Source organism: Leuresthes tenuis, unplaced genomic scaffold, assembly GCF_036924035.1.
Source record: "Leuresthes tenuis unplaced genomic scaffold, fLeuTen1.0.hap1 SCAF_23, whole genome shotgun sequence".
Classification (NCBI taxonomy): domain Eukaryota; kingdom Metazoa; phylum Chordata; class Actinopteri; order Atheriniformes; family Atherinopsidae; genus Leuresthes; species Leuresthes tenuis.
In genome coordinates, this window is record NW_027325377.1 from 4,559,075 (window position 1) to 4,575,885 (window position 16,811).

The window sequence follows — 16,811 nt, forward strand, 5'->3', positions numbered from 1 at the left end:
CTGCTGTAAAGCTGAACTTGAGCCCATCACACAGTGTTTTCTAAGGTCCTTTAACTTTTCTGTTTTCCTCACATCTGTGAATATTTAGGGTCAGGTATAAGAAATGCAAGGCTCTGAGTAGTATTTATGGTTCTGACTCACTCAAAACTACAGCCTATGAATAAGTTGCCATTTCATTCTTTTTTCTTGCCATGGATTGTGACACTACTACTATTTGGTGATGTGGACATACGGCTATGTTGGACATTTTCTTGTTAAACTGAGTTAATATATACATTTATTCTTTAATAAGGACAAATGCCATACAATTGAAAAGGGAAGAGCAGTTGTCCAATGTAGCATATCCCTATATCCCTATAATTCTATAATTCTATAATAAAACATCAAAAATATTTGGTTGAATTTTGGTGCAGGTTCCTAGAACTGTAGAAAACTCTATGTTTCTCCAAATGGTAAATTATTTAGGAGCAAAAAGAATAATAGTTATTTGTCATAAGTCGTAATTAAAAAGTAATCGTTTAGAGTTATTGCTGCTGGCAATTTTTAAATGTTGCCATTTTTGGTCTGTTTTGAGCTCAGTTGCTAACACATCCGTGTGTTAGCTCCATTTGTAGTCCATACGTATCTTTACTGCTTATAAATATTTAATTTAGTAATTATTCAAACAACTTGGTGTTGAAGAAACTACAAAATGCTGCACCTGCATATATATTTTATAATTGTATAAAATCTCTTTTTTTTCTAAATAAAAGGGCAAAAAACAGCTCAAGAGTAATAACTTGCTCTCTGTCAACCTTTTGATGCCCAATTTGATGTAACTGAAAAACTTTGATTGAAACATTTTTTATTTTCTGTATTTTCAAACTAAATAACTGAATTAGTTTAATTTTACTGGTTATTATGACCAAATTCCCTTCCATTGCATTGCCACAACACACCATTTTAGAAGCTAAATGAATGGAAATGAAGGAGAAATATTCCCCAGCTGAGCAGTCTAGAATGTTTGAAACAAACCTTTTTCTCTGCAGATCCGTTTCTGCCAGCCTTTGTTTCTCTGTACTGTGTCAAACTTTACATAACTTATCATACCTTTGGATATAGATCATATGTTTGAGAACAAAGTTAAAACTGGCTGTTGAGGAGGTGGAAGTCCTGACTGTGAGGTCTCCTCCTGAACTCTTCCACCTTCTTTCTCTCGCATGGATCAATATCTGGTTTCTTCTTCTCTGAAGCTGTTGTCCTGCTGTTCAGGAGATAACACTGAATCTGCAGCTGTTGGCAAACAGCAAACAAGATGGGAAACAAATTGTTGTACAGAGTGATTCGGCTCAAAACACAGTGAAATTAGACACACAAAGAAAAAATTCTCCCAGACTCCCCTCTCCCTTTAGGACAGTCTCAGTAACAACTTTTCCAACAAACGGTGAATGCAGCAGAACTTTAAATTACAGCAAACTCTCTCCTTTGTTTCGGATGAAGAACATTATTTACTTCCAACAGCGATTGTATTTCACCAAAACACCTTATCTTCTGCACGCACACACAGTCTGTTTCAGAGCGACATGGCATTTCTAAATTCCTCTGGTTCCACACGGCCGGATGCTTTAATAGAAACAAATGTGTCTCCAATAACGAGCACAACAATGATAAAGCAGGCTGCTGCAGGTAGAATGATTTCTTCTTAATACAGGTTTTTGTTTTTTAATAAACGGTGTCTACGGAGGCCGAAACACAACAGAAGAGTGAAAAATAGTAGCACAAAGAAGAGAGAATGTGACAGATTGCTTCTGGATTAGTCAGACAATCACTGGACCAGTCAGGTTGGCTTATCACTCCTTCATGTTTAGCTGTTTTCAAACCAACAGATCATGTGCAAGGCTGGAACAAAAACACATGCAAACAAATCTCACAATGAATGAACTAAAACAGGGGGCACAAATACTCAGGGAACTCCAGGGAAGACCAGTGATGTGTAGAAAATGTCCACTCACTCCATATCCTGTTCACCATACAGTGGACTGGAGTGGGTAGGGATAGAGCTGCTGTTGCATTTTTGACACTACTTGAATACAGCTGTAATTATATAGTTATTATTATTTCTAGAAGTAGTGGTTGTAATACTAGTAGTAGCAGTATAACCTTTATTTAACCAGACATAAGTGTCATTATAATCAAAGCTCTTTTTTGCAAACGAGGACAGCAGATTCAGCACAGTTATAATTCATTAGACCTAATATTACCAACACAAGACCATTAGATGTATTGAAACATAGCAACTGTTGGTAAAAAGCAGTTTTTACATCAGAATCTATCGAACCGAATGGAAATACATGTTTCAGTTCCTCGTTCTTGTCCTACTTCAGTGCCTGAGCTGCTAATGAGCTTTCTCTGTCTAATGCCCCAAAGCAGATGTTATTGACAAGAGAAACATCCAAGATACCCTTTTTGTTCCATTGTTACCAACAGAACATTTTTCACTGCTTTTTAAACGTAGGTCAATGTGCTCTCCAAGTGTCGATCTATTTGATATTTCAACCCCAGACTCATCACGTCTCCTTTTTTAAAAAAGAAGGCACCTCCATCATGACTGATGGTGTCTGTTCAGAGCAGAAGTTGTCCAAGGACCCACATGGATGGAACCGGACCAGCTGACAATACAAAGCCTGTATCAGAGCCTGAACACATCTTGGGGTCAGGTGGACAAATGAAGACCTCGACTCTATGTACCTGCTCTGTGGGTGGAACTTTAGGATCCTCCGTGACAGCGTATTGTCATGTATTACTGCTTTGTTAGGAGTCATTGGCATCGCACTTGTATCTCCATTTCAACACACATTTCAACCAGGGACAAGCACTTTGAGGTTGGAGGGGTGGTCGAGGAACAAAATTCAAGACTTTCAACCTGGACAGTCAAAACTGAGATCCTGGATGAATTGCTGTCTGATTTAGGCACGAAAAAGACATGGTTCGATTGCTAAATCTACCAATTTTGAGGTAAAAATTGTCTTTGACGGGGTTAAATGTGGACAGCTCTGAGAAGATCAGGCAGACCCAGATTACTCAGCAGGGATTAAACTAAAAATCAGGACAACAAGGCTACTTTCTTTAGCTGCTTCCTCTGCTCAGTTCCAAATAATCATGAGGCAGGCCACATGATTAAAGGGAACAACAACAATGCTTTTAGCCACAAAGCAACACCTAACAGACATCATATGAGCAGAATGTTGAAAAGTGGGGAAGGGGGCCATAAATGAAGCTACCAAAAGAACCTTTAGCTGATTAAAGTGAACCAGCTGTTGGCTTGTAATCTTACATTTCCAGCATGACTAAACTATTTTCCCTTAATCATGTGTGCTTAAAAGTTAATTCGTCCTCTCAGGGGATCTGCCCACCTAATTAATTTTTAAGCGCAATTACTCTTGGTTTGTACAAGTGTAATGATAGTCTGCCTCTCTTATACTTAAATGAAAAGCTATTTTTTTAGACACCAGAACATGCTTTCAGCAGTGGATGTTTCCCACCACCTTAATTATATTTCTAAAAATCAATTCAGTGTTTTTGTGAGAAGGCACAGTCGAGCACGAACTGAGAGTAAAATGAACCATAAGTTTATCTTTGATAAAACTTCCCTCAACTTCACTGCATTTCTAATGGAAATGTTTTCACTTGTTATGTTTAATTAAAATTATGGGTTCCATTAAATCAAAACCATATAAATCTACCACAAAAAAACATAGCATATCAGCTTTTTTCATTCTCATTAAAAACTTCAGCAAACGTAAAGATTACCTGAGACGGGATGAACTGTGACTGGCCACCAAAATATTTGTGATATTTGTGTCTCAGATCAGTGAGAAACAGCTCTACTGTAAAGACTGGAGGGCCACACCTTTTGCAGTTTATTAAGTGTAACTGTATTTTACTGAACATATATAACAGTATATGTCAGTGGAATAGCTGCAGTTTTTCCTGTGGTTGGCTTTGAAAGCAGAGGGTTCCAAAACTTTTTGTAATATCAGTTATTATATTGTTTCTTTTAACACAAAACCATGTTGTTTTTCCCAATTTGAACCAAGTACTTTTATTGCCTAAACAGAAGGACGTAAGCTTGAGTAGAACGAGGGAGGTCAAAATGAAGACACAACGAACAATGATGTGAGAACCGGAGTTGTGGAGCTAAGATTTGAACTCGTTTATCATTCTCTTCTTCTCTGGCTTCCTGACATGGTCCATGTTACTCATTGGTAATCCGGCACTGTAGAATGACATTTTCCAGCAGCTGTTTCTTGTCGGTGCAGCCGGCGTGTCACTTACTGCCTCAGAGCATCGGTTAACATGCAGCTATAGAGCAGAAAAAATGACTCTTGACCAAGCTGAGAATGTGTTGTTTTTAGTTAGAAATAACTTACTGCTAGTGGTTAACCAAAAAGGATTAAGAGCAATTTTCCGGTGAGCGATCTCAGAAAGCAAACCCAAAATTTAAAGGGAGGTGATTTATGGTTCTCCCCTTGATGAGGAGCTCATACTATACCTCTCCAGATTGTATCCTTTGTACTATCTATGGCCCTTTTTTCCTCTGAATATGAGTTCTGTACGTTTTCACCTCTGCTGTTTCCTGGTTCCTTCTGTTTGCCTTGCCTGTGAAATCAGTGATTTCTCCCAGATTTGACTTTTTTGCCGAACCCTTATTGGCCATCACCATTATCAGAGATAATTCTTCGGCAATGTGAGGCGAATCAGTAGAGAACTGAGCTGGGTACTGGTGAGTTGCTGATGTTAGCTGACGGTAACTAGCTTTGTGTTTAGAGAATGGTAAAATGAACCACTACATATCAGAGTATAACAGAACTGTAGGGCTATTGATTATTGGAATATTAATTCATTCCTAATGCTTGAGGATCAGCTGCTTAGCTATTAGTCACATCACAGCACTGTTTTATGATACCATAAAAACTGAAGCTCAATTTCTGTCTCTGTTGAGCTGGATTTACATCCACTGCTCCTGCCTTTGCAAGTACTAAATAAGCTGTAGTTGTGCAGCCCGCCCAATAATTCACCATGCTGAAAATCCCAAAAGTTATAAATCTAAGAAGTTCTAACTGCTACAACTCACTGACACCTATACTGCACCGAGCCTTACAGCCTTGATGTAACGTTTTGGAAGATAAGTTCACGTCACACCTACTTTTTAATGAATATATCAAACCAAGCGTTAACTTTTCAAGCACACTGTGTCGCAAAGTAACAAGTGCATATTCATGGGATGAACTGTTAATCTAAATGAATATTTCATTAGTTTATATTTATCATAAAACACAGTAAGATGCTGCTGTAAATCCAGATTTACAGCAGTTCATCGCAGTGTTTGTCCCTGCGTCAACATCTTTCTGATCACAGCAAAGAAAAGAACAGATGGAGGTAAACGTATTCTTAACTAAGCAGCGGAGGTAAAGTACATTGATAGCAGTCAACAGTCATTCTCCAATAAAGTCTTTTTTTGTTGTTTTTTTTTGTGTTGGTTCTTAAGAATTTTTGCCCTTTTCCCAGTTCAGCACAGCACTCACTCACAGCAGGTTCTGTTTATCATGCTTCATTCACAGAAAAAACAGATCAGATGTGAATGTTGAGCTGACGTGAAACTAATACACCTCCAATTGAAAATATGAAATATTCATGTTGGAGAGCAGAGACCAATCGATACTCATCTCCTCGCTGCTCTTTGAAATGGACACTCGCGGAATGAGAACAGATCGTTTGTCTTCAGTTTTACTTGTGCCCGTTACACCAGTGGGTTCATTTGTAAAAGGTGGAGCATTGATCGTGGTATGTGTCAAATAATAGCACAAACTCAGCCGTAAATAATAAAGTCAGCTGGGTGGAATTCCTTTGGGGGGGGGGAATAGCTAGAGAGAAATAATCCAATAAATTCAATATCTCAAGAATATTTGTTTGTGCGTCCTGATGTGTTTTATGTTTTTACTTGCTTATGTTTCACAGCTCAATACAGTGATCACAAAGCACTGCTGCTCTGCAGGGATCTTCCAGTTGTAATTCTGGGATCAGCTTTTAGGAGTTCTGGCTTCTCTTTGATTTTTCTGACATTTGCCATGTGAAAAAGTGAGGTCCTCTGGCTCTACTAACTGGAAACTAATTTGATTCTGTAAAACACTATCATCCTGAAACCTAACCAAGTAGTTTTGGTGCCTAAACATAACTAAAAGCAGTAGGAAGTGTTGAAGGGTCCCTTCAGAGGCTTTTCTTTGGACCTCTTATCAGGCTGTTATTAATGCTCGAGTCTGACTCTGTTTGTGTCGGCTTTCTCTGGTCTCTTTAAGCCTAAACTTATTAAAGATACAGCAAAGGCAATAAATCATGACTTCATGTGGGCTGTGAACCCCAGTCTCCCGAGTGAAAGCTGCACCACAAAACAACTTCTGTATGTAGACATCTGTTGGTCTTTAAACTTTATTATTTATAACTTTTCTGAGAACATTAGACATATTCTCACAGTTTCTTCATTTGCACAAAGCTGTTCTACTTTTACAAGATCTGATTTGTGTATTTCTCCTCATCAACCACCCAAGTTTCTTTGTCAACCCTCATGAATGAAAGAAAATGTTGTTCTGCAGTAAAGCTCACACCGTGGATGCTGCAGCATCATGTTACTATGATAATAAGCCAGTGAGATACACTCGTATGTATCATTGTGCTGCAGTGCTGATGTATTGGAACAGTGTTACAGTACTCTCACTATCAGATTAAACATTAAATTGCAATAATGTTAGCATTAACAAGCTATAAATTATCCAGCTTTTGTCATAAATATTGAAGAAAAACTCACATGTTTACATCAGAAGAGAATATCTTGAGCAGGGAATCAAATTAAATATCTCTGCCAGAGAAGAAAATTACTAAAACGTCTCAAAAAGTCTTTTTTTCTTTAAAAAATCAGCTTAATATGTGTGAGCAGGATTTAAAAGTTTCAGAGGGAGCCAATTAGTTTGAACAGTTAACCTTAATGATTGGCAATATTGATCACAAGCTGTTTGAAATGTTGCTCATACTTTGAAAAGAAGTCAGACTTTTAAACCAAACTTTAATGAAGGTGTCTCCATCTTAAATAGCTTGAAGAGAAACCTGATAATTAATCAAAACCAGACTTTTCTGTGGCTATGACAGGACTACAGTGTGGAAGTGTTGCCCAAACATTATTATGTAATGAGGAGGAAAAAAGGACAAGAAGACAGTTGAGCTGCAGCTTCTGAACGCAGCCCTGACCCTGCATCTGTGTGTTTGTGCTGAAGAAGTCAATCCTCATGTCGGCCCATCTGGTTCGTAATGTCCAGACGGACGCCCTCTCCCTCTGTCCAGGCCATTTAAATTTGCTGATGTCTAATTTAGTCTGATTCTTTTTCCCTCTTCCTCGCCAGTTTATTCTAGTTTAACGTCTTCTTTGCTAATTTGAGGTGGAGTACCACCACTGTCTTTCACACACAATGAAAGCGTTACTCTGACTTAGAGCAGTCGTTCTCAAACAGTGATGTTCATTTGCACCGGCTGAATCTAAAGCCTGAACCGAATTACCCTGCAAGATGCCCCTTTTCTTATGGTTAAAAACCATTTTGGTTATCTACACCTTTTGGATGGCCAGGGCCAAGTTTAGTCATTTGGATTGGACCTAAAGCTTTATCACTTTCTCTTTAAACAGGTCTACCATTCAAATTTAGATAAAAATATAAAATCACATCATCTGAATTTCAGAATTACACTAATCCCGTTTAAAAGACTTTTAGATATTTAACATCTATTCAGTAGCTAAATGAAGACGTGAAAAATCCAACAATAATGCTAATTTACCAGGAAATTTTCATATCCCAGCAGAAATTTGAATTTAAATCTTCTGGTTGGTTACTGAAAAAAATCCCTCACAAATCTTTGTTTGAAATATTGCATGTTCATTAAAACCAGATCTACTTAATGCACATAACTTTAATCCATGAATTACACAGAGCCGCATTGGGCCAAGAATTGGACTCATCCCTGCTGATACTGGTAATTTCAAACAAGGTTCCTGTTCATTCTGTTCATTAACAACTAAAACTTAATAAGCCAACAATTCCATTGCTTAACAAGATGGAGATTCATTAAAACCAAATCTCCACAGTAAACACTGTAATCCATGAATTAGACAGAGACGCCCTTCTCTCGATTTAGCTTGATCCCAGGGGTAATTTAGATTTAGCTTGTTAATGCTCAACATGCTTGCAGATATCTATTAAAAATATGAAACCAGAGGAGCAGAAGAGGAAATGAGAAAAATGAAGATTTGAATGACAGAAGATAAGACGAGAAGACGGATTGAGAATAAAATTAGAAAAGGAAAGGGAGCTCGGAAAAGAAAGAAAAACAAAAATAATCAACAGTTGAAACAATTAGGGGGAAATACAGAGAGGAATTGTTCAAGGAAAATGATAAAAATTGGGATGTGGAGAAAGACGGGCATAATGGCGAGCAAAAAAAGAGAGATTAACGTCACTAATCCACCATTAAACCTTCAATTGATTAACTAATTGTTAAGATAAATGTTAACTCATTGACTGACTTTGCAGAACCAGCACAAATCCAAAAATCCCTTTGTGGCTATTCATTAAACATCAGCTCTTTGGTGGGAAATAATCTGTCTTTTCATTTTTAGGGTCCAGTTGGATTCAGTGTTTGGTTAGAAGATTTACGTTCTGATCTACAGATGATCGCAGTCATGCAGTAGCCCAACAGACGCACTTACCTTTTTTCTGTTACATCCCACAGTATTTTCTCTGCCCATGTTTCCAGTCTGTCACAGAGCATTGGACAGTTGCTGGTTTGGGGGTTTTCTGTGATATCTGACTATGCAACATGTGGCTCAGACAGACCATGAATCTAATATACAAATATAGTGGTTAGGGGTCACAGTCAGCCATGGGAGAATAAATGTCAGTACAATGTCCCTATTGTGATTTCAGGAGAAGCAGCGCTTCCTGACTGATGTTCTCCATGAGGTAATGCTGTTGGACGGCCTGAGTTCCTCCCATCCAATCTCTCAGGAGGTGGAAAAGGCAACCGACATCGACCGAGTCTTTGACTGGATCGCCTACAAAAAGGTAAGTGCCTGTTACAAAGGAATTTATTTAATTTACTTAGATAGATTTTGCTTGTGAAACAACAATTAAACTGTGACTACGTTGGTAAGACCATAAATATATCAAGACCATACAAAGAAGCAAATATAATTGTGACAGTTGCACATCAGTTGGATATTAGACACTGACGGGTGTTTTGACCACAGTTACCTTCCCTTCCTTGCAACCAGGAACCTTTTGTGGGTTACTTCCTTGAACCCTAACACTTCCACTGTCAGGGCTAAAAATCTAAGTACGGTGGAGATATTGAATCCCCTAAAATAACCTTGATCTGGGAGTAATATCTTCAGGGTTACTGTTTACTTATTGGAGTGGGCTTTGCAGCATTTCAAACTCAGTCATTTAGAACAGTTCAAGGTTTATTTACACCTATCTGTCTCAGTTATAACACTGCCAATCTAACTGAAATCTAACAAACTTTTTTGAAAGTGTGGTGTATGTAGGTGAAATGTGCAGCTCCTACAGAGTGAAAACATCGATGCGATAGGGGAAGAGGTGGAAAAAGTTTGCAATAAAGATTGGCTTGAGGTCACTCTAACTCTGTCTTGTCTTCTTGTAAAGCATTTTGAGGTTTTGTTCCATTTTTCAAAGGGAAAACCTTGAACTGCTAACCAAACACACGTCGAAATAACTTGTCCTGGGAGATCTTTTCCTTTAAGGGTGTTCCCCAAACCATCAAACCTCTAAGAGGCAGGAGACTCAAAGAAACCTTTGTAATAACTATTTGGCTCTTGTTACCACTCTTTTGTTTCCACTGATCACAGCAATTACAAAAAAAAAACCCAAAAAACCGTCTTTTTGTTCTGTTTTTTTTTCTTCCTATTTCTTTGTGCTGTCTTTAGGGGGCGGCGCTGATCCGGATGCTGGCTAATGTCATGGGACAGCCTCTTTTCCAGAAAGGACTGAATGTAAGTTCATGTTGAGAATTTTTTATATCTGAGGGGAAAGCTGGCTTTTGGGTTTAAAGTGTTCTTAAGAGATTTGTCGCCAATACACCTCGAGGGTTTCAGACAGAAGCACAGAAGATGTATGTGGATTATTGTAAGGGAATATTGGACATACTGGAAGCTAATAAGTTAAGGTGAGGTTTTGATGGTATTTTCTGATGTAAAAAAACAACATAATGATCCCTAAGTGATCATTATGCTGTTTTTATGCTGGGTAAAACACATTTGGCAACAATGCTAGCCAAGATTCTTCTAAGTAATGATCATACAAGCTTAACACATCATTGTTTCTGAGGGTTCTTCCAATTGTTTCTGGGAAAAAACTCCCCAGAACTCTCCACTATTTTTGATGGCAGAAACTGGTAGAGCTAACTCGGGTCAAATGGTTCAGTTTTCTAGTTTTAATGTATCTTGTGTTGTTGAAACAACACATGCTCCACAGGTTTGCTCTCAGGAGATTCTGTTTTTGTGCATCCATATTTCCTGTCTATCCCAAATAGTTTTCCCTGTTTCAGAAAGACATTCCCACTGAATGATGTGGCCATCAACATGTTTAACTGTAGGGATGGTATTAATAATGTGTGTTTGGTGACTGGTTCCTTCTGCACATGCTGTTTATCTAACTTTGGACAAATAGTTCTTTCTCAGATCTTAGCACTTTGCTTTCCATGATCTGTGAGTTATTTAGGTTAATTTTTCACAGGCTCTGTCATGTCGTTAATATACATAATATATATAATATATAAGTTAATATACTTCAGGGTAGTGTTATCTTAAAAATTGGTCCTGGAAAGTCTGGAAAGGAGCTGGAGAGTGATTGGGGAAACCGGATATCATCTGGGACTTCGGTAGTGACAGAGCAGAGGGAAAATAGGCTGTGACAGATCCTGCAACAGAAGACAAAACAGTGCTTCATAGGATAAACATAGTGGAAAAAGACAGGAGATATCAAATAATAAACGGAACTATACTTTAGAAAAAGAAACCCACAACTACCAATATTCAGCAGCTATTTTTAAATCAAACAAGCCCAACATCACTTATATTCAGCAGATCTGGCAACCAGGATTAGATTCCTGCTGCCTCCATTACATTTTATTAAAGTTCTAGTACAGATATATGATGGAGTTAAAGGCTTCCTCTACTCCCCGTATGAAGGTTTAGCCATGGATTGATGTTCTTGCCATCTGTCTCTGCCTTAGGCCACTTGTTTTTCATGTCCATGATGACTGCTCATCTGTGTTCATGCATGTGAATTATTTTCAGAGTGAGCATATTTCTAGCTATTCCTCCCCAGAATAAAGCAGCCTCTTAGGTTCAAATGACTCCAGTAAATAAACAGACACAATCTGAGTTAATGTAGTTTGGTTTTTACTGACATTTAGGGATCTATGAACTACTTTTTGGTCTCCGATTTGGATTTCAGTTTTAGTTTTGGCTGAACTTGTTTCACATTAAACCTTTAACTAAGTTTGTAGACATTTTTATCCAAAGTGTCTTAAAGATGAATAGTTCTTGGGCAATGTAAGGTTCTGTATCCAACCCAGGATAACCCATACTTTATGGATTTGGGAATCAAGGGATAGCACTACCCAAATTCCAATTGGTGGATGATGACACTACATATTCAGTCACAGCTGTCCCTACTCTACTGTAAAGATGTCATTGGTGGATTTTTGTACTGTTGGTTGTCTTTCTGAAACGTTCGTCTATCTCTCCAAAGAATTCTAAGTCTCATTTATACTATCTGTTGGCTTGTCAGTTTCCTGTCTGACTGAGGCACTTTAGCCCCTTTAATTAAGTTTGGCAGCAAATCTTTCAAATCTGTCACTGGTTCCAAACTTCTTACTTTTAAAAGCTGCAAAAATGGACTCAATCCTGTTTTGAACACCTCTGTCATTGGCATGACCTAATTTTTATATACACCCTCAATTGTGAGACCTCATTTGGACTGATGTGCGTCTTTTGTTAAAAATGCAGTCAGGTTGACAAGTTGAAGAAGTATCTCAAGGACAACTCATTAAAGGGAAACTCTCTCCGTTAGCTCTCCTATAGCCGCAAATAGCCACATAACAGCAACCATGAGCTAACAGAGCTATAGCACACGTTCATTCATTCATTCGACTTAAAGTATTGGTGAAATAAAGACAGATGATGCTTTATTTAGAGGCTGCATCGTCTAAGCCCCGTTCACTCCGTTATAAGAATTGCGAGTTATTTAAAAAGCTTTCGAAGGACGCCGACTTTTGCCAAACTGTTCTCGGTGAGTAGATAAATGTATTTCATGCCAGAAATAAGGTCTAGGTTTAAGAATACCGGAGTTCCCCTTTAATGTTGGTGATAAAAAGGAATGAATAGAATCTATTTTATAAGTCAGGAACAACGTAAAGAAATTGAAAATGTCTGAAGAAGCTCCGAAGTTGCAGCTGTCAAACATTAATAAGTAAATCGAGTATAAAGAAGCACATTCAGTTTCCTCCCATGATGTCTTTACTTCTATCATAGTTTCGTTGACGACAAGTTCAAAGGAGAATTCAACAGCTGGATGAAACATGGATCAAAGAGAAAGTAAAGATTCAGTTCGGGATAAAAATATTTTTTTCGTTGAAATCCCACAGTATTTATAGTCGGCAGTGTTGCTGTAGAGGTTTGACTTTCAAACAGATGGATCTCAAACATACAGTAGAATACACAACGACAGCTGTTTAAATGGCAGGGCTGTTGTTCAGCTGTAAGTGGCTGTGAGCCGACTCTGGGATGGTTCGCTTTGGTGTAAGTCATAGTCCTAACAACATGAGGGACAAATTAACTGAAAATCAACACAAAGTTGAGTTTACAGCCAGAAAAACGTTTTGTTCACAAAAGTGGAAGAAATCAGACTGAAGTTACTGTTAAAGTAATGTCACATGACGCACTCTGAAAATGGGTTAAATATTTTTCTTGCTCTAAATAGACACAGAATATGCATAACTCCTCTTCACACACATACACAGACACACGATGCCCTGATTTTCCAGCAAAATCTCTCCGTGACCTGGAACATACTGAAAACCAGGTTCTAAATAAAAACTCTGCTCATCCAGCTGCATTACCAGGAGAATACAATGTGCGGGTGTGGTACAGGTCAGTATGCAGACTGCAGTCAAATCTGCATCTGCAGGATGTGAAATATAAAGTATTATGGTCGGTTTTTCCACCAAAATTAGCGTGTTGAAAAGGGTTTTTTAAACATGTACACCCTCATTGAAAAAACGTGTGCACCCAGATGTTGTTCCCTTCACTGCCAATAAGAGATGAAGCCAATGAACACCTGTGCCTACCGCCAAGTCATTTTATGCAAGACTGAATGCCAATTAATCAATTTCCAATTGCACTAAAAAGCCAGATGTTAGAGGGGGTTAGTGGGATTTTTCACTCCTGTAAAATGGGCTTAGTCTCTTTAGGAAGTGACTTAATATTTCTTACTAGACTGTCAATTACCCAGAGACACAAAATTAGCATAGACTCAAACAGCACCAATGGTACATAAACCCACCCTAAAGACTGGAAAAATGGCACAAACTTCACTGTAGAAACAAAATGACCCACTGAACAGACACAAATTACACCAAAAGGAATTAAATGACACAAGAGACAACACAAACAACCTACAAATTAAACAAGCTGCACACACAGAAAATACTGTACACCCAAAATGCAACAATCTCTATGCAAAGTCACCATAAAGAGACACAAAATGTCCACAAAGACAAGCAATAAATCAACCACAGAGGGGCACAAAATGATTCAGAAGTAAAAAGGAAATAACAGACAAACACCCGAGACACACACAGTAACTAAAGGCATACAACACACCAGGAAATGTACACAACAAGACCCCAAATGACCACAAAAAGATTTAGCAACACACACGAGCAGAAAATCCTTCTTGGGTTAAAGAGGAAGCTGTTCCCCTCAACATCTGAATGTTGAATGTAGCTTTATAATTTTGGATTGTTTTAATTAATTGAAAGTATTTGTGATAATTATAAATGTAAATAATACAAAGATATTGAAGTTTTAAAAACATTTTAACAACACACACAGCTCTCAGTAACTTTGTCCACAGCAGCTCAAAGTAGTCACTTTTTTAAAGGTTACCATTAAACAAAGAATCGGTTATACATCTTCATTTCCTGCTTTCAACAGCAGAAAACAAGCTTATTATTTTAAACAGGTTGCAAATGTTTCTTCCCATCACGTCACAATTGATAGAGGGCAGTTGCCTCCCAATAATCTAAGATCTACCCACAAATAAAATCATCATGACTAGCTAACAGTTTTCAAGCAGTTTGGTTTGTTACAAGTATTTATGCTTATGCTAAAGGATACTTGCATACAAATCTGGTTTTCATACCAAAACACTATTTGGATAATTGACACACATTTTGCAACCCATCCCACCAGATTTCTGACCAAAGATTGTGCCCATGGAGACACCAATGTAAAGAAAAGATGCAAAAAAGATGCTAAATGACTTCTAAACAAACCAAACAAATATCTAAGATGCACAGATGTACCTCAAATGACACAGAAGGCATAGAGAATAAGAATGACCAGTAACCTAAAAAATCACAGGAGAGAAACAAAACCAGCTTAAAGACTCACTTATTAATACCAAAGACAAATGGAACACCTTAACAAGACACAAAATGGCTAGACACACAAGCCTACCACCAACACATAATAAAAACCAAACTAAAAAACAGCATCGACATAGAAACCCACTCCAAAGATATAGAAAAAAAATTAAATAGTTGGCAATCAAAATTAAGCAAGTCACATCAGCTCCTAAGAAATAAAACTATACCCAAAACATGCAAAATGACAACAAAGGTGCACATAAACACTGTAAAGAAGGGAAATGGCTTGAGAGAAGCACAAGATGATCATTAGTAGGCAAAAAACAACAAAGACTGATGAATACACAGTACAGACGTACAAAAAGCTATTAAAAAAGCTATCAAAGGCATAATACGCCACCACGAAGAGAAACAAATTTACCATTAAGAGACCAAAACACCACCAAAGTGTCATGAACCCATCTCACAGACTCAGAAGATTGGGACAAAAGGCACTCAAAGATATACAACCAATGCAGAAGTGACACAAAACGATCACAAAGACAAAAAAGGGCCCAGAAAACAAATTCATTCCCACAGCAGATATTTCTCACATTATTCAAATAACTTCCTGAAAAGTTTGACACCCAAGACGTGAGTCGCTGCTCAGCCACCTGTGCACTCTCAGTATAGCGTAACATCAATTTGGCCTTGAAGAACAGCCTTCTGCAGACATGAAACATCGATCTTTGTTCACCTTTTTTGTGTCCAATTTCCAAGTGAGATGCATAAGAGCTCCATCAAAGGTCACAGTTTCTCAGACTTGTATATTAATGTGATCAGAAACCATGTTTTCTTCAGCTTGACACGAATGTGGTATGAACTCGTTAACGCTTATCAACGCTTGGTGGAATAGACGTAAAGAACAGGAAGAAATTAGGTGGCAGTTGAAATGTTTGCTGTGTTGATGAGGATCTTCAGATGTGGGAAGAAAAAGCCTCATTATTAGTCTGAAAACCTGTGCACCTAACACAAAAAGTCTGTCACTAACAGATTTCCTCTTACAGAATTCTTACAACTCATACCCATATTTGTTGTTGTTATCACTGTAAGCTGTCTGGTTTTAAATGTATGATATTGTTCAATCTGTTTCCTGTGTGTCGGGTGAATTTTATATCACTGTTCATGTCAGCTTTGGTGAAGGTGAAAGAGTTATCGTGTGTGTCATCTTGTTCCAATAAAGAGCTTCTACTTGCCTTATCAAGCCCCATGCACACCGTGACAAATGACAGAGAGGCCAGAGGAGGAGCTCTGCCTCTGTAGGTGTTCTATGTTATCTCCTGCTACTTTCTGCCTTTTTGTGTGATTATAGACTAAACCAACGGTCCACCTTCCTAAGCTTTTATCGCTTCCAATCCACTGCAGCGTTGTGTTATCTTTAGGTGGTAAAGACAGACAGGGACCAAACCAGACACAGCAGTGATGAATTACAGGCTGGAAACAAACCCACCACAAGTCCCCTTTGAGCTTTGAGACTTTGTGGGAGCTTTTGAGTCTTCACCTTGTTCATTAGCTTAGAAAATATGACAACCAGTGTTTTGGATTGAGCCTAAAACCTTTTGGATTCCATACATTTCTGATCCCACTGAGCCTCTTCTTGGCTTCACATGTCACTGACATCAAACATTAATGTTTCTGATGTTCTGACACGTTTCCTTATAAAAGCTTTTCAGTGTAAGAAATTCACTCTTAAGATACCTGTGTAACTGAGTGGAGACTCTGTAGACTTGGGCTGCCTGCTAAGATCCATTGAGATGTTAGGAAACAGAAAGTGGCGAAACAGTAACTGTTGCTGCCTCCAAAGACTTCCAAATTCTCTGCAACTTGTCTTGCCTTTGTTGACTGGTCAGACACTTTTAATAAATACTAATTTGCTTAAAGATCTGCATTCATCAGTCCAACTTATGAGGAAGTAACAGAGGAACAACTAACTGTCTCAATGATTGAAATATCAGTCATCTCAGCCAAACGGTCAATCCACCATTATATCAGTAAAAAATAGTTTCCCCAACCAGCCTTGGTTT

The 16,811-nt window shown here is 38.1% G+C and overlaps 1 protein-coding gene across 1 annotated transcript in view; it reads left to right on the forward strand.

Annotated features, from left to right (window-relative positions):
- The window catches only part of LOC140283197 (thyrotropin-releasing hormone-degrading ectoenzyme-like), a 225,578-nt gene that overhangs the window by 146,059 nt on the left and 62,708 nt on the right, over window positions 1-16,811 (forward strand). Inside the window, exons 7-8 of the mRNA XM_072377909.1 lie at window positions 9,003-9,140; window positions 10,022-10,087. Of these exons, the coding sequence (XP_072234010.1) occupies window positions 9,003-9,140; window positions 10,022-10,087 (204 nt within the window). The remainder of the gene's footprint in view (window positions 1-9,002; window positions 9,141-10,021; window positions 10,088-16,811) is intronic.